The 27,917-nt window shown below is 44.7% G+C and overlaps 2 protein-coding genes across 4 annotated transcripts; one reads left to right on the plus strand and one right to left on the minus strand.

The window, feature by feature from the left end:
* haspin (histone H3 associated protein kinase) lies at positions 1 to 6,940 on the plus strand. Its single transcript, XM_057035351.1, has 15 exons — positions 1 to 498; positions 753 to 902; positions 1,120 to 1,230; positions 1,310 to 3,074; positions 3,192 to 3,336; positions 3,469 to 3,620; positions 3,707 to 3,895; positions 4,510 to 4,595; positions 4,706 to 4,768; positions 4,857 to 4,948; positions 5,157 to 5,236; positions 5,633 to 5,721; positions 5,975 to 6,117; positions 6,200 to 6,302; positions 6,514 to 6,940. Exons 1-15 carry the CDS (start codon positions 341 to 343, stop codon positions 6,713 to 6,715), a joined length of 3,528 nt encoding a protein of 1,175 aa, XP_056891331.1. The 5' UTR covers positions 1 to 340; the 3' UTR covers positions 6,716 to 6,940.
* fam184b (family with sequence similarity 184 member B) lies at positions 6,367 to 27,729 on the minus strand. 3 transcript variants are annotated; one of them, XM_057035348.1, is made up of 19 exons: positions 26,787 to 27,725; positions 22,623 to 22,811; positions 21,390 to 22,061; positions 20,482 to 20,617; positions 20,060 to 20,211; positions 18,754 to 19,299; positions 15,128 to 15,235; positions 14,750 to 15,048; positions 14,253 to 14,403; positions 13,217 to 13,336; positions 12,972 to 13,104; positions 12,576 to 12,706; positions 11,955 to 12,070; positions 11,825 to 11,875; positions 11,297 to 11,653; positions 11,109 to 11,223; positions 10,011 to 10,118; positions 9,028 to 9,383; positions 6,367 to 7,719 (listed from the first exon to the last, which is right to left on the minus strand). In XM_057035348.1, exons 1-19 carry the CDS (start codon positions 26,940 to 26,942, stop codon positions 7,647 to 7,649), a joined length of 3,969 nt encoding a protein of 1,322 aa, XP_056891328.1. In that variant the 5' UTR covers positions 26,943 to 27,725; the 3' UTR covers positions 6,367 to 7,646. The 3 variants fall into 3 exon arrangements, with proteins under 3 accessions (XP_056891328.1, XP_056891329.1, XP_056891330.1); XM_057035349.1 differs by lacking the exon at positions 22,623 to 22,811 and having other exon boundaries at positions 26,787 to 27,728; XM_057035350.1 differs by lacking the exons at positions 6,367 to 7,719; positions 9,028 to 9,383; positions 10,011 to 10,118 and adding an exon at positions 10,141 to 10,522 and having other exon boundaries at positions 26,787 to 27,729.
* Between the last annotated feature and the right edge of the window lie 188 nt (positions 27,730 to 27,917).

Raw genomic sequence — 27,917 nt, forward strand, 5'->3', positions numbered from 1 at the left:
TGTTACCGCCGTAGAATCTCAAAGAAGAAGAACTTTTTGAATAAGGAGCGGTTCGAAGAAGTCAGGTTCAACTTAGACAACAATGACTAAAATAATTTAGATATCATTTTTTAACCGAAATTACATTAAGTAGAATTCCAATGTTTGATCGAATGTTGATCTCGAGTTAAATTGACCTTGATATCTTAGAATAGTTTTAAGAATTTTGAGCTAACAGGCTAATCGGATGGATGCTACCGTTCCTATTCTAGAAGTTCGTGCTGAATATTTCTGATCTCATATGAAGCTGCTGATTTAGACTACGCTTAATAAGACGGTTATAGATTTTTTTAATTGAAGAATGAAGCCATCCAAACCGCTGTTTATGAAGACCTACGGGAAGCAGATGCGCAAGATTTCAGCTTGGCTCTCCCCTGAAAACCGTAAACAGGTCTTCGATAGTTCATTCTCAACAGATGGTGATATCCCCGTCTTAGAAACATCGAATCGTTTGAAAAGGTATGTTCGAGCCGTCCAAAGCCTGTCACGGTCCTCCTCTGTTCAGTTCAGTGTATTATTGTCATTTACTTCAAAATTTTGCTGCATTAGTTCTATGTATAAGTTACTGCATATTCACCATGTTGTCAAATACTGTTTTTTTTCAAATGCAGGTTAAGAGACATAGATATAAGGTTGAACGTAAAGATATCCTAAATCGCCCTTCTCCTCTGTGACGTAATTTCCATTCAGTCTCTTTCTTTCTCTGTTTACAGACAGAAAAGGTTGAAGGTGTCTGATGTCACAAATCCAGTTGGACGTCTTTCAAAGAGAAAGGCCATGCTTTGCCTGGTGGAAAAGAGCTTAAATGAAAACAGTTCCTCCTCGTCCAGTTTTGAATCTACTCAAAAAAGCAAAACCATCAGGTCTGTAAACAAATGTGCATCATAATCTCAATTATTTTTTTAGAACAAACTGTCAAAATTGGGAGATAAAATATATCTGAAGTTATTTGCATCAAAGTTATTTGCATCCATAGATGTGCTTTCTTTGCTGAGTCACTCTCGAGACCACAAACAATTAGCTTGGTTTGATGTTGTCATGTTGTACTACTGGTGAAATGAGCTGTGGTGCCATTATTAGACATGACTGTCCACGAAAAAAGAAAGCCAAGGTTTATAAATCAAAGACCAGCAGTGATGACAGCGTTAGGAGCCCCCCAACTCTTCAAACAGCTCATCCCAGAAAGACCAGGTCTGTGCACTCCATAATTTGCTGTCAATTAATGGGGGGAAAAGCTGTTATTGGTAAATTAAAAAATCTTTTTTTTCAGTGATCATCTTCCATCTGTGGCGCGCTTTGTAACTCGGCGCAGGCGCATTGCCACTGCAAAATCCAAAAATCCTAAAGCATCATTCAACTTGGTGAATTCTTCTGATGATTTTGCTTCTGAAGTCTTAGGCTGCAGGAGCATTCTCAGACCTTCTAGGAGGAGGAATGTCCCCCCAGCATTTCTTGCATCGAGCACCGAGAACTTGAATATTTCAGGGATTTCCAGTGTTGCGGCCAACACCTTGAAAGAAATTCCCTTCAATGTGCTGCCACACCAGACCCTTAGATCTCACTCAAGGAAACCCATCTTTTGCTCGACACCATCAGCAGGACATTTCACTAACAAGCCATCTCTTAAATCCATAGCCGTCAAGGATACAAGTGATCAAATGGGTTCTCCTCAATGTCTGTCTGTAAGTTGTATTGGTGTTCCAAACCCATTTCACAGGGAGCTTGATTCACTGGGGCAGTCTCCACCACTTCCTGCACCTAACCTTCATTCTGATGAAAAATTATGCCTGAGCTTTGGAGAGCAGGAACCTTCAGGTGACTTATTTGTGAAGACCAAAAGTTCCAACGAGACAAGAAGCTGTAGCGAGGAAGCCAAAAACCATAGTGTTAACACAGAAATCCAGAATGGAGAGAATTCATTACGTGTAAATCTGGTCTCACCCAAAGACCTTGAAAGCAACATTCAGATTCTGTCAGCAACTGGAGAGCAGGAGTTGCTCATGGAGGCATTAAAGGAGAGATGTGTGCGTGTACCCTCCACTGTGCAGCTTGAGAGATTATACAGCCCCACAGTGAGTCAGCTCCGCAGCCAAACAACCTATTCGTCCTGTTTGGGACATTCAATCATGAGCAACAGCTGCCAGCCCTTGGGGTCATTTAATTTACAATTATCTGTCACTGGGAATAAAACCAATGCTTCCATACGGTCAGTAGATACTTCTAGTCAGTCACCATCAGTACAATATGTTAACACTTACCAACATGCTGTTGGTGAAGCTCACACTTCACAAATAAAGAGAAGATGCTTAATGATGAACTGCTCAGTCAAGATGACAAAACAGTCTGTTGCTCAAATGAATCAACAATCCAAAGACTCTAAAAAAGAACATTCAAACAAGGTTGTTGGCCTGGAAGATCACACACATTCTGGAGACAACAGTGATATAATGTCTACTTCAAAGACAGTTATTGGCCCAGAAACGGAAAACAGTCGACCACTCGCAATTAGGTTGAAGGAGGACTGTTTGACCAACAACATCATCGTTAAAATAAAGAGATTAAGTTTATCGCAGCTGAAGGGATTACAGAGTAGACACGGAAGTATTAATAAAAACCCAGAGGTGTTGGACTCATTCAGCAATGACCAGATCAAAGATCACCTCCAGACTGATGACGACAGCCACAGTAATGAGGACACTTGTGCTCCAAGAGCTGCTTTGAAAAAAATTAGTTTAACTAGTCCAGAAGACGTAATTATGTGGGACCAAGACAAAATATTGCTAAAGGATTCTAAAAAGGTTACACACAACAGAAAAAAGACATCGATAGCTGTTAGAGACAAGAAAAGGACTACGTCCACAGACCGACCTGGGACGGTCAGAAAGGCGCATGTGAGTGGCCTAAGTGTGAATCGCTGGAAAAACAAAGACGCCTCCAAGTTCCAAGTCAAAAACACAACTGCACATGCTGGGAGTACCAGTTCTGTAGACTGTAGCATCAGTGAAATGATCTCTGCAAAATCCAACCAGACCAAGGTCAGAACCATACACACTTAACCCAAGTAGACGTGCTTCATTACCAAATTGCTATTTTTGTAATTACTTGGAGAAATAACCCTGATTACAACTATAAAATATGTTTTCCGTATCTAGGAGCTGTTGGGATCAACCATTCATTTTTCCACACCTTTGAGAGTGAGTCGGCTCAACCTCTCCTCTCTGTTGGCCGACTTCACTCCAAACACACACACCTGGAGTCGCATCAAAGCTGTTCTGTCTGTTCATCGCAAGGGCATGGGTAACGTAACATCCAGAACACTCTCTTGTTGCAGCATCGGTTATTTAAGAATATAAAATCTATATAAACTTTATAATCTTGTATCTTATTTCTCCTGTTGTTCATCATTTTTTTACCCTTTGTCCTTTTAAGTGGTGCAAACCCCACCAAGTTCCTGTCAATGGACTCTGGACACTCCTAGGAGAGCGACACTGGCTAAAGTCAGCCAGGATCTTTTTGCAACACCTTCTCGTGCATCAACTGCCAAACGCCTTCCGTCGCAGCTGCTTCTCAACAGTCCGCTGGTAGAGAAGAAAGTCGGCACAGGAATAAACAGACTCATCTATTTCCTAACCTAACCTCCTTCTGCGTCTATTTCCTGCTGTTATAGGTCGAGTGTGCCAATGGCAATCTGTCAGATGCAGAGAAAGTGTATGCCGAGTGTGGCCAGCGGTGTGCTCTACCCTGGGAGGAGTGTATTCACCCTCAGCGTATGAAAGAGTGCCTGAAAATAGGCGAGGGGACGTTTGGTGAAGTCTTCTCTGTCACCAGTGCCTCAGGAGAAACTGTAGCCCTCAAAGTACGTATGACATGACCAAACCAGTGATGGTTTTAATTCAACATGGATGATGGTACCAAACAGGTCATAAGCCCTCATAATTAAGGTACCTGTAAAGGTGATCATTAGCGTTTTGGCTCACAGGCTGAATACGGCAACATATTTTTATGCTAATTTTCTTTGGAAGGTAGTTTGTTTTTTTTTTAATTCTGCATCTAAAAGGCAATCAGTGATCTGTAAGTTTTAGCTGTAATCATTTCCACAGTTTTAAAATAATCTCTGGAAGCATTGTTCTGTTGAGACAGTTGAGAAATTACGGTAGTCTTTTAAGATTTTCAGTCTGATCAGTGGATCTGTTTGATCTACAGCCACATTTGCCCTTGTAGTCAAGTTACAAACATCACTGTTATCTATTATTATCTTTCTCAAGATACCAGCAAAGCATCTTGGCTATTTTAGCATGGCTTTGTGAACAGTTGACAAAAGAAATCTTGTTTTATAGCTCCTGTGAAAATTTAGGTCATTCCAGCAGTATGAAATATTCATCAATTTGTTATTACTCCATTAAGGGATAAAGCACAGTAGATGATGGAGGGATGGATGGAAAGGTGTGACAGAAGTTGTTTTCCTAACAGGTTATTCCAGTAGAGGGCAGGGAGCAGGTGAACGGCGAAGACCAGAAGACATTTGGGGAGATCCTGCATGAGATTATTATTTCAAAGTAAGTCATAACATCACCTAATTGTTAAAACTCACACTGCTGAAGTCACAGAGATATATTATATCTTATATTAGCTGTACATGTGATCTTTTTGTTTTTCTCTTTTATAGGGAGCTCAGTGACCTGAAGGAGAAGGAGCAGAACCAGACTAATGGATTTATTGGACTCAATGAGTAGATGTTTTTTTCTAAACTGAATCATTCTGTTTATTTGTCTTCTTTCATTTTAAATAATGATTTACTTGTACTTACACCTTGTCAGCCTCCATTGTGTCCAAGGCTGCTACCCTCCTGAATTCATGGAAGCCTGGGACACTTTTGACCTGGAGAAATGTTCAGAGAACGACAGACCAGGTCAGTGAGAGCCAAGCTCCATCTGTTTAATGTCTGTTTGAGTTTTAAATTAATGTTCAGAACCTGTTTCAGTGCTTCAAACTCTGCTCACGTCAAAGGGATGATGCTGAATGTCCTAACAATTCACTTTTTGTAAAGCCAAAACCACATTTTTGAAGGTGACTGTGATCTGTTTCAGGTTAACAAGTAGGTTTTCTTCTTTTGACAGATTTCTTTGAAAACGATCAAATATTCATAATCCTGGAGTTTGAGTTTGGAGGCGCTGACCTGGAGAACAGTAATGGAACAGTAAGCAAAGCCATGAGTGAATTTTCTGTAGGGGTACTCTCATCCATTAAAGTTACTATTTTGGCTCATCGGTGTGGTGGCTCATCTAATAACATATTTGCATATATTCATGTGTTGCTACATAACTTTACTTTGTTACATTTGCACAATCATCATATAAAGCACATTTCCTCAAACATTAATGGTGAAGAGGCTTACATTAAAATACTCATTACAAGTTAATGATAAAAGGAGGTTGCAGAAGCTGCTCGGCATTCATTTTATAAGTGCCAGGATCCTGCATTTATTAATGGAACCATGTTCTTCCTAAAGTAGCCTGGGTTAGTTTAGGGTTAGATTATGGATCCACTGTGTTGTATTTCGCTGCACATTCAACCATCTTTCCCTTTTGTCAAGCTGTCATCTGTAGGAGTGGCAAAAAGCATTCTTCATCAGGTCACTGCTGCCCTGGCTGTGGCTGAGCAGGAGCTGCATTTCGAACACAGGTTCTGTCTGTCTGTCTCTGCAAACTATTAACTTAAAAAATGTGTGCCTGTGCTGGCTTTCCTGGGAGTGGTTGTGTGTACCGTATATAGTTTTTTCCCTCCAGTGAACTGGAGTGTCACATTGTTCCTGAATCATTTAGAATCACACGTGTTGAATTGCTGCTAATGTGCTCACAAAATGATGAATGTGGGATTTTTAAGGGGTGAGGTGTCATGTAACAGCAACTTTATTCCCTGGTTCTGTTTTTTGCAGGGACCTCCACTGGGGCAACGTGCTGGTCAAACCAACCAAGCAAAAGAAGGGGAGCTTCCTTCTAAATGGAATAGAACACTCTGTAGAAACCATGGGGGTGCTGGTCCGCATCATTGACTACTCTCTGTCCAGACTGGAAATAGGTCAGGCTTTTTAATTTAGTTTGAAATGTTGTCTTGGAAACGCAACACATAAGTACTGATGACAGTTCTCTGCTTCCCACAGATGACCTGACGGTGTCCTGCGACATCTCAAATGATGAGGAGATTTTCATGGGCCAGGGGGATTATCAATTTGATATCTACAGACTGATGAGAATAGAGAACGGGTCAGTGTTTTCATTCGGTATCACTCCATGTTCCCGATAAAGAAAAGGAATCAACCAACACAGATTTATATTTTTTCAGTCAAACAGTGTCAGTTTTATTTAGTTTTCTAAGAATATTGTCAAAAATGTCATATTACACCAGTATGTGAAACTGGACCTTGCATCCGGTATGTTGTTTTGAGTGACACTGTTCCTTATTGTGTGATGTCAGGAACAACTGGTCTGACTACCACCCCCACACCAACGTGCTTTGGCTCCACTATCTGTGCTCCAAGCTGCTTTTAATGAAGTACCGCAGCTCACGAGGGAAGGGTGTCAAAAGGATGAAAGAGGCGCTCACCCATTTCAGCAACAACGTCCTCCAGTACAGTTCTGCCACAGAGGTGCTGCAGAACTGCCCCATGTTTCAGTAGTACAAGAGCACTGTGCACACCCTGTTTGCTCTGCTGTTCATGCTCATGCTGAATTAGGTGGTGATCTGTTAATATTGATGACTTCTGACACATAATGTTATTTTTGATGACCTCTATTGGCAGTCATTGATCTACTTGTCAGGGCAGTTATTAAGGTCACTTATGTACATTCATACTGTCTTTAAGTTTATTAAAACAACCAGTTTCAAATTATGTTTTCAAGCATCTTAGCATTTGTGATGATTTTTCTTTCTTGTCATAGTTTTATAATTGGATCCATTTGTCAGTTTATCAGCTCACAGAAGAGATGCTGATGCTGGGGAAACAACCAATATGGAAAGAGATTAACCTAAAAACACACAGTCCTGGGATCTTCATAACTGGACATATAATTACATGTTTCACATATAAGAAGCTTTAGTACACTGATATACAAAAACAAAATATTTTATTCAGTATTTTAAGATTATCATACAACTTTTTAAAACAAGCATCGTTTTGGTCTGGTGAGTTATGTCTGTCCATAGTAATGAGGATCTTGGTTGAATATGTGGAATGCTTCCAAACTTGAAGGGACACATTTTTAAAAAAATATGTTGGCAAGTAATCATATAATGGCAAGTTCAGAGGAAGAGATGCATTTTTGTTTTTAAAAGGAAGACCACTTGAAAATGGAGACATTTCAAACTATACAAACAAGATCCGGCAGGCTGCGGTTTTGAGAAGAGGTCAGGCATTTTTCTGAGAAGCACTTTTTGGTTGAGCTTTGAGGCAATGCTTGAGATGGCCTTGCTGGTGATGAGCCCATAACTGTGTGTGTGAGTGTGTGTGTGTGTGTGTGTGTGAGTGAGTGAGTGAGAAGCATACAGATGTGTACAAGAAGCACTGAAAAAGGATTAAATGTAGTTTGGAATTCTTTTGTTTCTTGTGCTCAGAAGGAGAAGTATTTGGTGAACCACTCCTGTTTTAACCCCTCCATCCCCTTCTGCTCCAAACATGGAGTCCTGCAAGAGAAGAAAATCAATTAATTATTAAAACTAATAAATAATACATTTTCATGTTGAGATTCAGAGCATCATGTCAGATTAGAAACCAGGGAGAGGGGTATTTAAGACAGCAGTCATAGGTAAGAGTTGTGGAAGAACGTGGGAATAAAGCTAAAAGATTAATGTAATAGTTCTGTTTTTTGACATATTGTCAGTCACATCCAATTATGATCAATGAAATGCACATATCTTATTCTGAATAGCGTAATTCTGTCTTATGGTTTCCATTTAGCTTTACTGTATATTTAAAGATTTTCTCTGATTGATTGAGACCTTAAGAGATTCAGATGTGTGAAACAGCAACAACTAAAACCAAATTAAGTTTAAATTAAAGCGAACCAAGGACGATGGTGCCACATCCATGGATCAGTGTTCTGATGTGCCTCCTCTTTGCTACTGTCTCCAGGCTAAGTTGGCTCTGACCACAGAACCTGCCATCTTGATGAACGTCTTCAGCCTGTCTTCTCCCGTCACCACCCTAAATGACCTCAGCTGCTCTTATCTTTCTAGTCCAGTTTGTGGTTGAGGTGCCGGCCCAGGTAGTTGCAACAGTCTCAACCTCCTTCCTTGAGATGGTGATTGGTCTCCTCTGCCAGTAGTCAACCACCATCACCTCAGTTTTGTTAATGTCACAACACATCACAAAGCGTTCCACCTGGTTACGGTCCTCCTTACCTCCTCACCATCAATGCAGCTCACACTTGGCAATTGTTTGTGTTGTGTTGGAAATCAGAGGTGTAGACAGGGAAAAGAAAAGGTGACAGAATATTCCCTGAGGAGCTCCGGTGCTGCATATCACAACATGTGACAGCGATAATGGGATCTGATCTCCTGGGTCTGTAGATGATGGTTCCAAGGATCCAGAAGGATCCTTCCCCACTTTTCGCCTCAGCAATGGCCTCTGGATGTTTTTCTGAAGTGAATGCATCCTTCACACCCTCCTTGTGTCCAAACAGCAGTGGATCTTGGATTTGAGATGCTTCAGGAACAATCTCTCCAGGATTTTCAGTGTTAAAAATAGCCTTCCCAACCACAGCTACATGTATGTGCTCCACATTTTAGTTAATTTACTAACTCAGGCGTTTTTAGAATAGGACTAGATAATTGAAAAGAATCCTACTACAACATTCGTGGTAACCACAAATTATCGTAGCTCATTTTTTAAAACCCACCGACATTTAAATAAACATATTTTCCATTTGAATACTTGTTGTTTTCTGTTTCTTATTTATGGTTTTAGATTTCAGAATCAAATCTTATTCTCACCTGACTGACTGGGCCTGCAGGTGCGCGTATGGCTCATGGCTGGAAGGTGACACATAACGGATGCCTGTAACCGAAGACGGGCAGACGGGGAGCGGGGCCGTGGGTGCTGGGGTGAGGGGGGTGCAGGAGGTCCGAGATCTAGAGGAGCGCAGGATGGAGGGGGAGTACTGCTGGTTGAGGGAGAGGGAGGTGTGCTTGTGTGGAAGAGAGGAGGTGGAGTAATGAGGGGATGTGTGAGGATGGGAGCTGGAGTGGTGGGGCAGGGTGGATGAGGAGTGCTGATGGGTGGAGGTGGTGTGTGGCAGAAAGACTCCAGTAGCAGCACTGGAACCAGGAGGGGAGTCCATCTGCTTCCTCTATCAGTGACAAAACAATATGGAGTCAGTCAGTCTGCACTGATCAAGAATTCTACCACAGAAGAGTTGAAAACCCAACAAATGACATTGAAACACAACTGACTGCAGGTGCTGTTGGGTTGTTCTCAGAAACGACGCCAATTGTGTGAAATGCTTATTTGTATAGTTATAATGCATCAATGAGAAGGTTTATGGTCATCATAAAGACAAAATGCATTGTTCAACTAGAGATATGAACAGAGTTTTAATATAATTGTAATGAGAAACAGGATGTGCTGGATTTAAATGTGGAAACGTCATGTTTATGTCATTACATCGAGAGGTTTTTGAGCCATTTTTGCTGTCTGCACAGTGTTTAAAGAATAATGTTCACTTCCTCTGCTGCTGCTTCACTCTACAATTTAAATGTTTTCAGTTTCCATGTTATGAAACAAGGTAAAAATTATTTGTTTCATCTTTCAATCATGTACTGTATGTTAGGCTGTCTTGGCTGACCATGTGAGGGACACAGACGGATGCAGTCTGTTAGGAGAGAAGTCTGGCTCTGGCCCAATGAGCACGTCTGGCTGGAGGGAATCTGGGTTTTGATGAACGCTTCATGTGCCCCAGAAACACAGGCAAACTCACCCTCATGGTTGGCGTAATGCTCCCAGGGCGGGACTTGCTGTCACGGGACCTGAGGGTGCCGTTGTCCCCAGAAACAGGAGGGTGGAGCTGCAGCTGATGCCTCTCTTCCTGGAGGGGAGAAGGATGAAGGAAGGCTTTGATTGGCTTTTCTTCGTGGTCGGTGCTGCTGCATTAGCATGCAGACAGCGCTGACAGGAGGACACGCGCGTGTTTATACATCAGCGCTGACAAAGTTTTCAAATGAGTAAAGACACTACATTAAAATAGAGAAGAACATAAAGGTCAGTGCAGTGATCAGAACTGTCACGTCACAGCAAAAGATCCAGAGTTCCAAGGGGCTTTTTTGTGTGCATGTTCTTCCATGTCTAGTTTCTCCTGGGTAGGTTCTCCTTGGGAGGTTCTTCTGGGGAGGTTCTCCTGGGTAAGTGTTCCTGTGTATGTTCTCCTGGTCAGATTCTCCTCCATAGTTTGTCCTGGGCAGGTTCTCCTGGTTAGTTTCTCCTGGGTAGGTTCTCCACATACAATTCAAATGGTCAATTATTGACACTTAGATTGGGATGACTAGGCGTTAAACTGTAGCTTTACACAAGGACAAGAGACTTGCTACTTCAAACCTCGCTAACGCACATTTATTTCAATTCCTGACCATGGATTATTGAAACAAATGGTAGTACTTTGAAGGAATCTGAAATGTCAATTTTTGCCTTCAGGAATAACTCCTTCAACCCGAAAAACACTACTGCAGAATCTGTTCAGAGGACTTTACACTTCCATTGAGGGCAGATAAAAAAACATCCGCCATGCCTTGTTTCTGATTTTTCTGTTTCTTCATGTTTCAGTGTATTTATGGGTCTGTCACTAAGTTGTTATATGTAAGTTGTTGTGTTGCACATTTGTCTGAAACGAGTACAAAAAATAGGTTTCAATATCAGCTTCATTTTTACATTTGTGTGCATGTTGCATTTTGAAACAACAGTGGCCAACCCAATACATGCCCTTGTGAGAAGACTGATTATACTTCTAATCACCTTAAAGTGGAATGAGAGCAGGGAGTGCTGTAACAGCCTACAGCACCAGCAGGGCGGCGACAGTTCTTACCAATAATCGTTTAATGAGCTGGTCTCTCTCGCTCAGTCGCTCCTGAAGCCTCCCCAGCTGCTGCTCCTCAGACCAAGGCTCCCTCCTCCTGCAGCGCTCCTCCCGCTCACGCAATCTGCAGGAACACACAAACACACTTTTCTCTAACACGTCTGCCACGCCAACCACTACAATCATTTGGCACTCACTCGCTCTCCAAGGCCACGATGCGAGCCTGCAGGTGCGTCTGGGCACTGCTGTATTCGGACACCAAACTCTGCATCTCCTTTTTGTGCTCCCTCTTTATCTCCTCCACCTCCACCCTCCTCCTTTCCTCTTCCTCATTCTCCTTCCTCTTATTTTCATCCACCTCCTCGTGTTTTACTTCCTCCTCTTTCCTCTCCTCCCAGTGCTTCTGGGACTCCTCCAGTTTCTCCATCTCTACCCTCAGTTTCTCCACTTCCTCCTTCAGACGTTGTGCTTCTTCCTCCAGCTGTGCATCTCTCTTCTGCAGTTCTGTGCTTTCCTCCTCTTTCTCTTCAAGATTTTGGCTCTTTTGGGCTGATCTGTGGCAGTGAAGAAAACAGACAACTAGAACAACCAAATGAAGACCTTTCAAATTCGTTTTTTGTTAATTCCCCATAATTTATTGTGAATTGTGAGTAATAGTTCTACAGTATAAAAGGTCTTTCAAGCACTGTAAAACTATCAATAACCTGTTATCTATTAACTCTTACTGTGGTGGATCATCAGAGATGTTTTCTGTGCTTCTTTCAATCCTATTGGAGCTAAAATCAAGAGTCAAATAAGGATAAACTGAAAACTCTGGCAACTATATTTACTGATGAACAATAAATATATTTATACTTTTCCTTCAGCTGCTTCTTCAGTGCTGCATTTTCTCTCTGCAGCTCCATGATGGAACAGCGACTCTCGTCCAGCTGCCGCTCAAACACCTGATACTGGTTCTGCTGCTTCAGATCCTACACACCCACACAAACACACACACATTCATCTTAACATTACTGAACACCAAGCACAACTCCTCCTGCACTCAGCTAGCCCATAAACATTATTTTCAGCCCAAAAGTTAAAAGCATTGAGTTGATCCACAAGTTTCAAAAAGACGATGTCGCAACATCTAAAGTTAGTAGTCATGTGAAAATTTAACATCAACTTTAACAAAGCTAATCAAATAAGGCATGATAAATCTATAACTAGTAACACATAAGTACAAGTGTTTATGTGAAGAAGTTTTTGTGAAGTGAGAGGCCTTTCTTTGGTCCTCACAACTTTAAAGTTCTCTCTGTTGGCTCACACCTGGTTTTATGGTTCATGATATAATCGGGTTCATGCTAAAGGGGTAGTGTAAAATGGATTATTTTCAATAAAAGCCCTCTCAAAGATAGTAAAAAAAATGTGATTTGTGATTGTTTACAAGTGTAGTATTTAACCCCAACCCTGTGTGTGTTTGTGTGTGTGTGTTACCTGTTGTAGAGCCATCATCTGTGTGTGCGCTTGTAGTTGATCCTGTAGGTCTTCAATTTGTTTCATGTGTCGCTGTGTCATCTGTTTGCTCCATTCTGTGTGCTGTTGGGTCAACTCTGCTCGCTGTTTATCTGATGTCACACACACACACACACACACACACAGGAAACAAAATTAATCTGCCTTACTGTTACATGTAGTCTTCTGCTGTTGCCATGGTGAAGTGTATCCATGGCAATAGCAACTTCAGGGTTGAATTTATAATCTGCATGTATATTGCATGTGTCTGTATGCTCGTGTGGTAATGCAGGAATATGTGTGTTACATTACCATCAGTTTTTATGCTTTTGTTCAAGGAAATGTGTGTCTGTGTGTGTCCGTGTGTCCGTGTGTTACCCAGCTCTAGCTGGAGCATTGTCTGCAGTCTGTTCCTCTCTGACAACACATCCTCCTTTGCCTGCCTCTCCAACACCTGCAGAGCCACAGTGTGACTGTGTCTCTCTGCAGATAAAGACTGGTTTTGGGGCTCCTGACACACAAAGATTTGCTGTTAAACTAGTTGAGCCTGCAGATGAACTGTTCAGATTAACTTTATGTTACATGGATGTCTGAATACATTCAATATTGTCCTCAGAAGTTACCTGCAACAGCTCTCTTAGTTTCTTGTTTATCTCCTTGGTATCTTGCACCTCTTTTCTCAGCCTGTCAATTTCGGGGTTGCCATGGCCATCGTCTCCCTGTGCCGCCTTCTTTTTCTCTGCCTGCATTGGCCACAAGTATCCAGTGAAGGATTTTAAAAAGCTGCCAATGCAATTCTGAGGTAATAAAGTGACTGTTTGGAGTCAAATTAAGTAGAGATGCAGCTATTAGTTTTCCACTTTGCAGACATGTACAGATTTCGTTAACTAAAGTAAATAGAGCACAGCCACCTCAGTCTGCTCAGCAGCTTAATGAACAGGCTACTTTGAAAAAGAACACTTGTCACTTTTTTTTGCTGTTGTTTGGGAAATTATGTAGCTTGGGATAAAAATATGCCCATATTTATCCTTTAGTGGCTTCAAGAGCTGTTCGTCCTTCCACACCTTTTAAACTACACATCACAGTTTGTAGCACTAATTTTTTTCACAAAAATCTACCACCACAAATTTCAGCAGAGGTGAAAACCACAAGGTCATTAGCCAGAACATTCTATGTAGGTCTCGCTGCACATTCCACAAGCACAAAGCAGAAATAATCTCAGGAGGTGTGACTCACTGAGGATCAGAGGGAAGCAGAACTTTCTTTGTTAGGTTCATTGCCAACTTTAAATATATATATATAATCCTGTCACTTGTTTTTAAGCATAATGCCAAATATTTGCTTGTTCCAATTTTTCACTAAGGGATTTTTTTCTCTGTGCTGCTCTGGATTAAATTCTTCTTTTTTTTCTTTGGGGGGGGGGGGGGTGGTCTGTCCTCTTAGCCATAACAAACACATTAAGCCATCACATATTTACCATTTACATTATTAGGTGTTGTTGTTTTTTCCCTCAGGTGTGGCAACATTAAGATGTGCAGAGTATAGTAAACACCTTTTACTAACCTAAACATTCAGGACAGCCACACCCCTAACGGTGGTTATAAAAAATAAATGTTTGTTCCTTTTAAAGCTGAGCTCGGCAGTTGGAAGGACACCCACCTGGGACTGCTGCCTGCTCAGTTGGCTCTGCAACTCAGAGATCTGGCTCTGCAGCTCCTGCTCTTTGCCCTGCCATCTCTGCTCACTCTCTGCCATGGCAGCGTTCATCTCTATCCTGAACTCGGCTCTCAGACGATCTTCACACTCCGCCCTGGTGCACAGAAGCAGAGTAAACCTACATGTAGAACCCCTTTTCACTGCCTTTCCATCAGTGTTGTTGATGCTACTCTTTGATTAGAACACATTTAGTTTCACTGTCTTAACTGAAGTTATCCCTAAAACCAAATGAAGGCATCACACAAGCTGTGGTGGCATTTTGAACCGGAAATTGGTCATTTTCTGATTGTATGTGATAATGTCTGACAAAAAAACAATTACATGAAGTATCACAAAGGATCTTCAGCTCAACTTTTTGTTGCCTTTTACCCCTCTGTTTTTTCAGTAATTTCACAAAAGTGAAGACATGGTGAATATTTGCCAAAGCCTTTCTGGCAGACCTCATCTGTTCCTCGGTGTGCCGCTGGTTCTGGTCTAGAAGACTCCTCTCTGCATTTAACCGGCTCTGTTCCAGCACCTTCTCCTCCAGCCGGTGTTTGTCAGCTCTCAGGGATGTAATCTCCCGCTGCTGCCTATCACGCTGCCTCTCTGCCTCCTCTTGTATCCGGGCCAGTCGACTGCATGACTGCTGGAGCTCATCCTCAAGCCGGGAACACTTAGGTCCACATGAGGACACAGCCTCAGAGGCCACCTTTGCTTTCCTGTCTCGCTGCTTCATCACTGACTCCAGCCTACACACCTGAGAGCACAGAGATCCTTCTCAGCTCTGAACTCAGGTGATAAAGGTGCATGTAATGAATTGCAACATGAGCTCTTACCTCATTGGTTGCATCTCTGAGGTTTGTCCTCAGCTCCTCTATCTCTTTCTCTAACCCACCACGCAGCTCCTCTCTGCTTCTTCGCTCCTCTTCCAAACGCTCACACACCTTCCAAGACATGTGATGGATCATTTCTCTTGAACACTTAAACTCAACCACACTATCACATTTTCCTTAGCAGCTCTAATTAATTAATAGTGAAGTGCACATTGGGCTACCACCTTATCGTGGTGGAGGGGTTTGCGTGTCCCAATGATCCTAGGAGCTCCGTTGTCTGGGGCTATATGCCCCTGGTAGGGCCACCCATGCCAAACAGGTCCTAGGTGAGGGATCAGACAAAGCATAGCCCAGGACCCCCTCATGATGAAAAACAACATTGGTGCCAAGTTTCCCTTGCCCAGGATGCGGGTCACCGGGGTCCCCTCCTGGAGCCAGGCCTGGGGGTGGGGCATGTTGGCGAGTGCCTGGTGGCCGGACCTCTGCCCATGGAGTCCGGCCGGGCACAGCCCAAAGAGGCAACATGGGACCCCCTTCCCGTGGGCTCACCACCTGCAGGAGGGGCCAAGGGGGTCGGGTGCATTGTGTTTTGGGTAGCGGCCAAAGGCAGGGACCTTGGCGGTCTGATCCCCGGCTGCATAAACTGGCTCTAGGGGAATGTCACCTCTCTGGTGGGAAAGGAGCCTGAGTTGGTGTGCGAGGTTGAGAAGTTCCGACTAGATATAGTTGGCCTCACCTCGACGCACGGCAAGGGCTCTGGAACCAGTCTTCTCGAGAGGGGTTGGACTCTCTACCACTCTGGAGTTGCCGATGGTGAGAGGCGACGGGCAGGGGTGGCAATTCTCGTTACTCCCCAGCTCAGTGCCTGTATATTGGAGTTTACCCCGGTGGATGAGAGGGTAGCCTCCCTTCGCCTTCGGGTGGGGGGGACAGATCCTGACTGTTGTTTGTGCCTATGGCCCAAACAGCAGTTTAGCGTGTCCACCCTTTTTGGAGTCCTTAGAGGGAGTGCTGGAGAGTGCTCCTTCTGGGGGCTCCCTCGTCCTCCTGGGTGACTTCAATGCTCACGTTGGCAATGACAGTGTGACCTGGAGGACCTGGAGGACACTTGGGTGAAGAGAGGGGCGGAGTTGTCAACTGATCACCACCTGGTGGTGAGTTGGCTCAGATGGTGGGGAAGGATGCCAGACAGACCCGTGTTGTGAGGGTCTGCTGGGAACGCCTGGCAGAGTCTCCTGTCAGAAGGAGCTTCAACTCACACCTCCGGGAGAGCTTTGCTGTGGCATTAAAGTGGTTAGTGCCTGTCGTGGCGGCAATGCCCGAACCCGCTGGTGGACACCAGCAGTGAGGGATGCTGTCAAGCTGAAGAAGGAGTCGTATCTGGCCTTACTGGCCTGTGGGACTCCTGAGGCAGCAGATAGGTACCGGCAGGCCAAGCGGAGTGTAGCTACGGCTGTTGCCGAGACAAAGACCCGGGCAAGAGTTCGGTGAGGCCATGGAGAACGACTTTCAGACGGCCTCGAAAAGGTTCTGGACCACCATCAGGCGTCTGAGGAAGGGGAAGCAGTGCACTGTCAACACTTTGTATAGTGGTGATGGTGTGCTGCTGACCTCAACTCGGGATGTTGTGGATCGGTGGAAGGTATACTTCGAGGACCTCCTCAATCCCACCAACGCGCCTTCCAGTGAGGACGAAGGACCTGGGGACAGGCTCTCATATCTCCAGGGCCTTGCCACCGAGGAGTTTTTTGACTACCTCGGCAACTTCAGCCCCGGGGGTGGATGAGATCCGCCCAGAGTTCCTTAAGGTTCTGGATGTTGTAGGGCTGTCGTGGTTGACTCGATTCTGCAACATTGCGTGGACATCGGGGGCAGTGCCGCTGGATTGGATTTAAGAAGGGGGGACCGGAGGGTGTGTTCCAACTATAGGGGGATCACACTCCTCAGCCTCCTTGGTAAGGTCTATTCAGGGGTACTGGAGAGGAGGGTCCGCCAGATAGTCGAACCTTGGATTCAGGAGGAGCAATGTGGTTTTCGTCCTGGTCGTGGAACAGTGGACCAGCTCTACACCCTCAGCAGGGTCTTCGAGGGTGCATGAGAGTTTGCCCAACCAGTCCACATGTGTTTTGTGGACTTGGAGAAGGCATTCGACCGTGTCCCTCGGGGGGTCCTGTGGGGGTTCCTCTGAGAGTATGGGGTGTCGGGCCCGCTGATACGGGCCGTCCGCTCCCTGTACGATCGGTGTCAGAGTTTGGTCCACATTGCTGGCAGTAAGTCAAACTCGTTTCCGGTGAGGGTTGGTCTCCGCCAGGGCTGCCCTTTGTCACCGGTTCTGTTCATTATTTTTATGGACAGAATTTCTAGGTGCAGTCATGGTGTTGAGGGGGTCCGGTTTGGTGACCTCAGGATCGGGTCTCTGCTTTTTGCAGATGATGTGGTCCTGTTGGCGTCATCGGCCCGTGACCTCCAACTATCACTGGATCGGTTCGCCGCCGCATGTGAAGCAGATGGGATGAAAATCAGCATGTCCAAATCCGAGGCCATGGTTCTCAACCGGAAAAAGGTGGAGTGCCTTCTCCGGGTTAAGGAGGAGATCCTGCCCCAAGTGGAGAAGTTCAAGTACCTCGGGGTCTTGTTCACAAGTGAGGGAAGAATGGAGCAGGAGATCGACAGGCGGATCGGTGCGGCGTCCGCAGTAATGAGGACTCTGCACTGGTCCGTAGTGGTGAAGAGAGAGCTGAGCCGAAAGGCGAAGCTCTCAGTTTACTGGTTGATTTTCGTTCCTACCCTCACTTATGGTCATGAGCTTTGGGTAATGACCGAAAGAACAAGATCACGGGTACAAGCGGCCGAAATGAGCTTCCTCCGTAGGGTGGCTGGGCTCTCCCTTAGAGATAGGGTGAGAAGCTCTGCCATCCGGGAGGAGCTCGGAGTAGAGCCGCTGCTCCTCCGCGTTGAGAGGAGCCAGATGAGGTGGCTTAGGCATCTAGTTAGGATGCCCCCTGGACATCTCCCTGGTGAGGTGTTCAGGGCATGTCTGTCCGGTAGGAGACCCCCGGGAAGACCCAGGACACGTTGGAGAGACTATTCCTCTCGACTGGTCTGGGAATGCCTGGGGATCCCTCTGGATGAGCTGGAAGAAGTAGCTGGGGAGAGGGAAGTCTGGGCTTCTCTTCTTAGGCTGCTGCCCCCGCGACCCGACCCCGGATAAGTGGTAGAGGATGGATGGATGGATGGACATTACAAGAAGGGCCAATAGCCAGGTAATTGGGTGATAAAAATGTCTTAATATTTCTACATTTAGTTTAATTATTCATGAAAAGTGTTCCCAAATGGCAAAAGACTAAAAGAGTCACAGCCACTCAGACATGGAATATTAATGCATTTTTCTTTTAACCTTTTTAGCTTCACACCTTCGTAGGCTATGAAGATCAAGATCAAATTTAATTAAAGTCAGATTATTTCACTATCACTGTTAGGTTTTGTCAAAATATGTAAAATTTGGTGAAATATGTGTAAAAATTTGATTGCAGGAAGGAAGCTCTCATAGTAGCTTGTCATTGTGTCCAAAGACAGTTATTAGACTCAGTACTTGTGCAGTGGCTCCTGTCCCACGCCTCAGGTCTCACCTCCTGGTTGATCTTCTTCTCAGAGCTCAGTGCTTCTTGTAGACTGTGCAGTTCAGCAGCATGTCTCCGCATCACCTCCTCTATGGCCTTCCGCACCTGCTCCTTTAAGCGTTTCCTATCCTCCTCGGCCTTCTCCACCAATCTTCTCTTCTCATCTTCCAGCTTCTGCTGCATGTTCGCTCTCTCCGCCTCAACCTGCTCGATGCTCTTGTCCAACTGGGAACGAACACGAACCCTCTCCACTTCCAGCTCCTTCCGCAGACGGTCGACCTCTTCCTCCTTTTCTTTCCGCATGCAGTGTTTGATGTCCTCCACTTCTTTGTGCATCGCTTCCTTCTCCTCCTCCCTGTCTCTGCGCAGCCTGTTTCGGTCCTTCTCAAACCGTTCCTTTTCTTGGTCTCTTTCCTTCTGTAGATGTTCTCTCTGTTTTTCCATCTCCTTGTGCAGCTTGTCTCTCTCATCATCTGCGTGTCTCTGAATGCGACGCAGCTCCTCAGTCTGGGCTCGAACCATCTCTGAGCGCAGGCTGGAGAGCGCCTCAGCGTGCTGTCAACACACAGCCATTATTCAGCAGCTCCTTGTTAAACTCACCTGAACAACATTTCCAACATTTGAAGTGTGAAATTAAAGGTAAAGTTACTGGATTACATTCTACTGGGAACGGTTTCAATTTTACTGATGCTATAACTTCACAAAGGTCCATCTTTTATCCTCTTTATCCAAATGGAAAGATTTTATTGCTACCCCAATACAGAAAATGTTTATTGAACGACCAATAAATAATCTATATTTGGGGATTATAGACCCACTTGTGGAATAAACTTTGAAAAATGAAACTTTGAATCTCTTGTTCCAGCTCTATAGCCATAGGTTCTGAGTCCAATTCCCAGTCTGGTCCTAAATACGTCTCAGTGTGTCTGCTTCAAGAGTTGCACCCTCTAATGTGAGGTTGGCTTCCCTTCAATATTCACATGTCAGCTGTAAATGTGTAAATTGGCTTTTTGTCTGGTATACAGACAGATATACATTGCCTTAATGTACATCAGGCAGCTCAGGCCTGAATTGGTCCTCATTCAGTTGTGCACAGCATCATCAAAAACAAATACCTTAACACAAGCCGCACTCACGTGCATGCTATTTATAATGCAGAGTATGAAGATTTTGGACTGGTGTGTAATACCCCACAAAATGTCCAACTGTGCTAATCAAATGTTGCTTTCAACAATTTCATACACCTTAAATTATTTGTTGACTTGAAAATGAGAGGCTTTCTGTCAGATAAAAGTTTTATAATTTGTGTGTTGACCTGGCGGATCTGCCGGGCGTGGTCGTTGTTTCTGCCGCTGCTCTGTAGCTCCAGCTCTCTGTTCCTGCTCTGCAGACGGTTCACCTGGCTCCTCAGCTCTTCTACTTCAGCACAAACGCACAACTCACAGCTGCGGCGGCACAACAGCTCCTCTAACACACACACAGATTACAAATCAAATATACATAGTCAACACAAAGCACGTGTATTTATTGATTATATATGACAGGGTTCGGGTCCAACAGATTTACTGATTAAAACAAAAATAATTATAGTGCAAAAAAAAAAAATGAGGACGATTGTTTTGTTGACAGGGGACATTGAGACTTATAATGAAGCAAAAACTTTAGAGTGAATTCTGGAAAGATAAAGTCAGGTTAATTTCACTAAGAACATCTCAGGTGGACAACAGACAGAATTACCTGCTCGGCTTTGGAGCTCATCCTCTTGGAGTAGCAACCGCTCCTTGGCCACAGCAAGCTCCTCCTCAGCGCATTTGGCAACTCCTTCTGCCTCAGACACTCTCCGCCGGTCCAACTCCAGCTCCTCCTCCAGGTCCTGGAGAGGGAGCCAAAATGTGTCACACAAGGGCAAGTAAGGAGGACAGATGCATTGTGGGTAGGCAAAAAACAGAGCGGAAGAGAAAAGACACACAAAAAAACCCTAAAGACCTGATGAAATATGTCAGAAGGTGGGAGAGAACAGAGTCAGAGGATTTCTGAGCTACTGTATCTCGCCAGCAGCAAGTATGTAATGGTGTGCTGTGAAGGCTTACGTCAGCATGGTGGCAGATCTCGTAGGATTTCTTATTGTTCAAAAGGTGGTAAAGGTGGTGGTGCAGCAAATCTATCCGACTCAAACTACTCATTAGCAGATAGTTGGCACAGGGAATAGCACTTACACAGAGCAGGCTGTGTTTAGACAAGCTAGGCCTCTTCCAACTCCCTCCTCCCCCATCAGCCCCATCATTAGCTGGTGCTGGAGACAGGAAGCTGCAATCTTTCACTGTCCTTTCAGGTAATGCAGCAGTGAAATTTCGAAATTAACCTTCATCCATTAGCAAAGTGAGGATATTTTGTGAAGTGAGGACATTTTGACTGGTCCTCACTACTTCAAAGACCTGTTTAATAGTTAAGACTCAGTTTTAATGTTGAACTTAGAATTGGGTTTTAGCCAGGGCCAGGGTCAGGCATTTATAGTTGTCATGTCATGAGTTAGGTTAAGAAGCTGAGTAATGTATTATATCTATGACAGAGTGTGTGTGAGTGTGTGTGTGTGTGTGTGTGTGTGTGTGTGTGTGGTGTGTGTGTGTGTGTACGTGTGTGTGTACCTGTATTCGCTCCTGTAGTTTGACCGTGTTTCTCTTGCTCTCTGCCAACCTCTCTAGGTGACTTTCCACCTCTGCTTCGGCCCTCTTTACTCGCTCTCGTAGGGCGCTGTGTAAGCCTTTCTTCTCCTCCTCTTCCCTCTCCTCCCACCTCTGCTGCTCCTGCTTCCACTCAGACTCCATCCGCTTCCTCATGTCATCCTTCTCTTTGCTGATATCCCTCAGCCTCTGCTCCCATTGTTCCTTTTCTTCTCTCACAGCAATCCTCTTCTCTTCCTGTATTTGATCCCTCTCTTCTTGCAAGGCCTTCACCTCCTCAAACAGTGTTTTCAGTCTCTCTTCCCACTCTTCCCTTTCTCTCTCTACCTTCTCCTCTTTCTTGTTCTCCTCTTCTTCTCGTTGTCTCTGCTCCTCTTTATTGTGTCTCTCCTCATCAACAGCTTTCTGTAGCTCCTGACATTTGGCATGCAGCTCCTGAATCTGCTCCCCTGCTTTTTCCAGCTCTTTGCCCAGACGAAGGCTCTCCTCCTGGGCATCACTAATGTCGACCTTGGCCTCTTGAAGCTCTTCCTCTGCAGCCTGCAGCCTCTCCTCAAACTTCCTCCTCAGCTCTGCCTCGGTTTCACGCTCCCTCTCCTCTGCCTGGAGACGGAAGAACTCAAAGTCTGCCTGCACCTGGAGGCACAGAGACAAGGATGGGGAAGTGAGACCAACTGCTTGGCATCCAAATACAGTTCACTGATTGGTTTTCTTTTTTCAGTGCGACAAATGTTAAATGTAAAAATGGAGAATGACATCTGATGCAACTTTTTTTGGACTAATTAATTACACAATAAGACCACGTTGGGACCTCTGTAGTCATTCAGACAGCCCAGCTCTAAACTGGCCATCACAGGACGGTACCTTTACTGGAAGATGTTAATGCTTTTTTGATACCACGTTCCTCAAGGCAAATGAAGGGAGAAAAAAAACCCACATTATAAAGAGAAATTATTGAGCACCTGAAGAGGGCAGAAGACTTCAAAATCAAAGTTTGTGGTTGCGTTGTGGTGTTGAAAACACAAATTCATCATGGAAACCAGAAAGAAATTATTTATCTGGAGGTGGTCAGAGGGGTCACGGCACTGTGATTTACTGATCCTGCTGGGGGTTTACACATTTGAGTTACACACAACCTGACCTTGAATGAGGTCACTTAATCAGGGGACTAGCACTCACACACACACACACACACACCTGGGCACCAACTCGATGCTGCTCCTCCAAAGACGCCTGCAACTCTAGGAGGTGAGTTCTCAGTGCTGACCCCTCTCCTTCATGGCATGTCTCCATCAGAATGCGATGCAGCTCCTCGTGGTGGGCATAGCTCAAGGCCTCCAAGGCTGCCTCCTGCTCCTCGTTCTTCATGTTCAGAGAGTAAATTACCTGCAGGGTGTCAGCAGCAGACAGCAAAGGCAGATTTGATGTCTAGTCACATTTTCCATGAAGATTTGCTACAAAGTGTATTTTATAATCATCGAATCTTAATCTCATTTTAATAATCACTGTGCAGAGCTGTCTGTCTGTATGTCATGTCTGTCTGTCTGTAAAATAATATATAGTAATGCATTTCACTGTGTGCCCTGTGATAAGACCAACACCAACATTGTACACAGTGTGCAAACTTCAGGCATGTGGCATTGTTGTTTTTGGAACTAAAAATGTTCCATTTTTTTAATCAACCAGAGTACCGGGAGTTTACATGTCCATACTAATTTTCTTTTGAGGGGTATATTGAAGATCTGACTCTAGCACGGTGGTATGAGGTCATTTACTCAATAAGAGATCACATATATTTTGTGGCTCTTCTAAAAAAGATTTTTTTTGTGATATTATTCTATCTACATTAAATGTATTATTATCCTTAACTTTTTCATATCCCCATTTATAATAATAATTTTAAAAGAATAATGATGCTTAATATTGGAAATTTTCACTAAATTAGTAATTAACTGGTATAACAGAATAGAAACAATTTAAACCAGCCTAGAGATCTCAATTTATATCAGTATTACATTCATTAGGAATTTTAATTGGATATTTAATCCAAACAAAATTGGATATTTAATCAAAATAATGTAGCACAGGACACAATTACAGGAAAACTGTCTCCACTGGTCCACCCATATGAACATTATAATGGGGGGATTTTACCCCCAACCACTTAAGACAAAAGTGAAGCAGACTGTAAGTGACACAATAATCCCTGAAATCCAAAACAACATCAATCACCAGAGGTTAAAAGGGTGTTTAGTGAAAAGCTACAGCATGTTTAATTCGGCACTCTGCTGCCTGACAGCATGTGTTCCCACTTTCTCTCCTCCATCTAAAATAAAACATAACCTGAATTATGCTGCATCTCACCCAACTACTGGCTTAATTTTCTATCCATTGTGTCTGCAGGACCATCCTCCATTCTTACAGACCCTCATTTCTCACTTATCCATGCACAGAGGGGGTGCAGGTGTTTGTACGCGTAAGCATGTGCACGGTCAGAAGAGACACGGACTCCTATTTTATCCAGACCCCTCTCTGTCAGCAGGAAACAGCTGGCACACAACTGTCGGATATTGTCTCTGTGGATGTGTTTGTGAGTGTGTGCATGTCACCACACAGGCTCTTGTTTCAGTAATTCCATTAAGGATAAAGGTGATAACAGAGGAACTTTAAGATCTTCACCTGGACAAGATAAGACCTTGCCCACCCATGGAAGAGGATAAGCTCTGTAGGGACTCTGTGGACATTCTGTCCTCAGTGAGTATGAAGGACAGTATGAGAGTGGTAGAAGGCATGCAGGTTGATATCAACTAAAGTTGTGGTCCCAAAGTGACATCATGAGCATGACATTTAAGCCTTAAAGGGCCTCCACATCTTTAGTCAGGCCAGACCCTGACGTTGGACAATAAGGACTGATGTTGTGCCAGTTTATGAGGCCTCTGGAAGAGGACATGGCTGACCTTGCAGGCCAGCTGCAGTCGCATCGTATTACATCACATTCAACGTTTCATTTAGAGCCACGTTAAAAACCAGATTGTAGTAGATGGTTCTCCACACCAGGCTGAAAAGACATTTAGCTGCTCCTAATAAAACCTAAGAAAAGTAGAAACACTATTTTAAAGTAATGATAGTTACATTCCCAGCATGTTTCATCTTTGTTAGATGCACGGAGGACTGACTGAGATGCTTTCAATTCTTTTTTAATTGCAGATGGTGGTTTCTATGTGCTTGAAAGCTATTATGATTTGATGTCTCAGATGTCTCATGCCAAAGACTGGTGACCTATTCAGGGTGTATTCTGTCCTGCCTCTACTAGGACAGACACATCTTGGAAACCTGATTAGGACCAAGTCTCAATTAGCAGAAAGGGAATATTTGAGTTAGCAAACCTAGTCCAAGATTATGATCTGCAGGAAAGAAAAAAGCAAGAAACTGGCTTTCAGACAGCAGCTTGCATCATTAATCAGCAGGTCTTGTGTATCTTCATCCTTTCAGAGGGGGTAGGTGTCGATGTCTAAGTCATTTATGGATGTAAATCCCTAACCTCTTACCCCAGCAGCTTGGGGAGAAACTGGCTGTCTTGCAACTGTAAATCCTGTCTTAAGATTCCCACATTGATCGTGCAAGTCAATGATGTTATTCAATGTCACCTGTGAGAGCCAACTGCCTGTGTTTATTGACACTAACTTCACAGTCAGCAAAGCATGAAATTAATATTCTGTCTACATTACAAAGGACCTGGGAAGAGGCTTTTGAAACACAAGTGAGATATCCAGTGAATGCTGGCTGCACACATGAGAGGCAAAGAGACATGCACACACACTTCCACACATATCCCAGAGTGTGTGCTGGGTGTGCTGAACTGCAAAGAAGGGAACATGTGACAGCGTAAAATAAGAACAGGAAATCAGACAGCCAGAATTAGAGCTGCCAGTCAACGGTACACATCTACACAAACGCTCCTGATGACCACAGAATAGGTTAGCTCTCTCCTTGCTGCAAGTGCGCATGGCCGTGACTGTGTGCGCGCACGCTGGAGGTGCATAACTGTTCACGTGCAATCTTACGTGAACAACAGTTGGACAGGTCAGCTTCCTCCCACTGTCTCCTTCTGCCATGTAAACACACAGCGACGTGGTACTGGTTTATATTAAGCAACATCCATTCAACCATCACAACCACTCACACATGAAGAGAAGGGGGGGGATCTAGGGCAGCGGTGTAAGTCAAGCAGTTGGGCAAGTACAGGTGGAAGAAAAGAAGAAAATGTATTTCTTCCAAATATGACCTTTAGTGCTGACCCCAGTGTACCACCCCCAGAGCAAAGGCTGTGGCTAAAGAACACTTTTGACCACTCTCAGATTTCATCGGGGCGCCTGTGTTCAGATCTGTTTCTTGCATTCCCCAAACATCTAAAACAGGCTGACTGGGGCTGCATAAAGTTTCAGGCGCGACCAGCAAGTGCAGACTTCTCTTTCACTGGGATGGAAGCAGCAGAGGCGTTTGAGCGGTAGTGAGACTATGTGCTGGCAAATTTCCCTAACAAGCACGGACACAAGAGCTGACCCCCCCATTCGCGTCATCTTGGTTTGTGCCTGCCTGTACACACAGAAGAATGCCTCCAAACCACTCATGCAAATTCAAGTTAAAGCATACTTTTTAATTAGACTTGTTTAGACTCTTGTATGTAAATCCTTCTTGCTTTGCTGCTTTGGTGTTATTAGTTCAGCAGCAAAACAAAATTCTGGTACGTGCAAACTTGGTGGTAGAGCCAAATTTTGAGCTGAATTCTATTGTGAAATGCAGCACAAGCAGAGGTGATGCCACAAAGAAAGGGGGAGGAAGTGCGCAGTCATCAAAAAGGGTCATGCCCTGCCACTGTAAGCACTATTGTGCACCCAAGAGAGGAAGAATCCCCCCAAACACCAACTCTCAGTGTAGGAAAACCAGAAATGCTCCTGATGCTGCTGCAGCTGTCAAACAGCTCTGCCTGTAGTGCTGCACAGACCAAGCTGCTGCTGCTGCTGCTGAAAACACCGTTTTATGTCATATGAAATCAAATATCACCGATTTGAAAGCAAATGATGCTTATTACAGTAGATGCATTTAAGATGGACTCACAAATATAATCCTTAGTATATGTAAACGTGTATGGATGTGTCATTTCAGCTTGGTTTGATTGTTGGATCTGCTGAGATCAGTTAGATCTAATTACCATGTTGCTGGTGTGTGTGTGTGTGTGTGTGTGTGTGTGTGTGTGAATCACATCGGAATCCCATCTTATTGTGTGATTGCAGGCAGCGAAGCGGCCATCAGCCACTCCAAGGAGCAGCGGCCGGCTGGTGGCCCCTGCCTCGGTCTTACCTTGGTGAGCTGAGCGATCTTTTTGCACATCTTGTTGTGCATCTGATAGTCGTACAGCTCCTGATCGATGCTCGGAAAGTCTGCCGCAGTCCCGTTAACAGCGGAGCCCGCCGGCCCGGGGGGCTGTGCAGCCTTACTGGTGCCTGAAGCCATCATGAAGCTCCTCCACAGGGAACTTCTCGCACCGGAGGAGAATCGCCGATGATCCCACCGCCCGCTCTCTCTCTGGGTCTCTCCCTCCCTCTCTCTCTTTCTCTCTCTCTCAAACGAAAAATCCCACAGAAATTCACGTCAACTTTTCACTCGTGCCCGTCATTCCTCTGTCGGCGGACCTTCTCCTTCCGTGATATGCATTTGTCGGACGATCGGCGGGGCTCTGCTGGTGCGGTCCGGCCGTGGCCCACCTCTCCGGCTAGGCGCCCGGTGATCGTGGAGATCACACGCTGGAAGTCCATCGGAGACGCGCTGGCGCCAATCTGGACTAAGCGACCCTTCCCTGGCGTCAATAGATATTTCTATAAGAGGGAGCGTCCGACCTACGGTCCGACCACCTGTCTCTCGGCAGGGGCGGAGGGGGGCGTGAGAATCCTATGGAACATTCCCGGAGATAGCTCGAAAAGCGCACTGCTGCAGTGGCGCCCCGCCCCTCCCACCGCGGCTGGATCAGTACCGTTCACCGTGGTGGGGGGGTCCCTGGGGGTCAAGGCGTTTGATTTTACTCCATCAGCAAGATACCGTAAAAATAGTAATTCCATCCCATCATAATGGAGTCAATGGAACAGCACTGCAATTAGAAGGTGGAAAGAGGAAAAAACACCTTTACCTCAGAGGACGTGCACGAACCCAACTCTCTATGTCCTCGGAGATAGAGCAGATCACTTTTGTATCACAGCAATTTCTGCAGCTCTTGGAGCTAGATAATATTTAGCTCTGTTAGTTACAGCAAAACAGAATATGGGCAGCAGGGTTGGTGTGGATCTGGTGGAGAGCATCTTCTCCCCATGTGGACTTCCTCCCACAGGCTAAGGAGGTGTGTTTGGAGGATGGATGGATAGATGATGGATGTTCGTGAATTTTTTCAGAAGGAAACTGCAGATTTCACAACTGTCAGAAATTAGGAGCAAAGCTTGT

The sequence above is a fragment of the Takifugu flavidus genome, chromosome 6, assembly GCF_003711565.1.
Source record: "Takifugu flavidus isolate HTHZ2018 chromosome 6, ASM371156v2, whole genome shotgun sequence".
Lineage (NCBI taxonomy): Eukaryota > Metazoa > Chordata > Actinopteri > Tetraodontiformes > Tetraodontidae > Takifugu > Takifugu flavidus.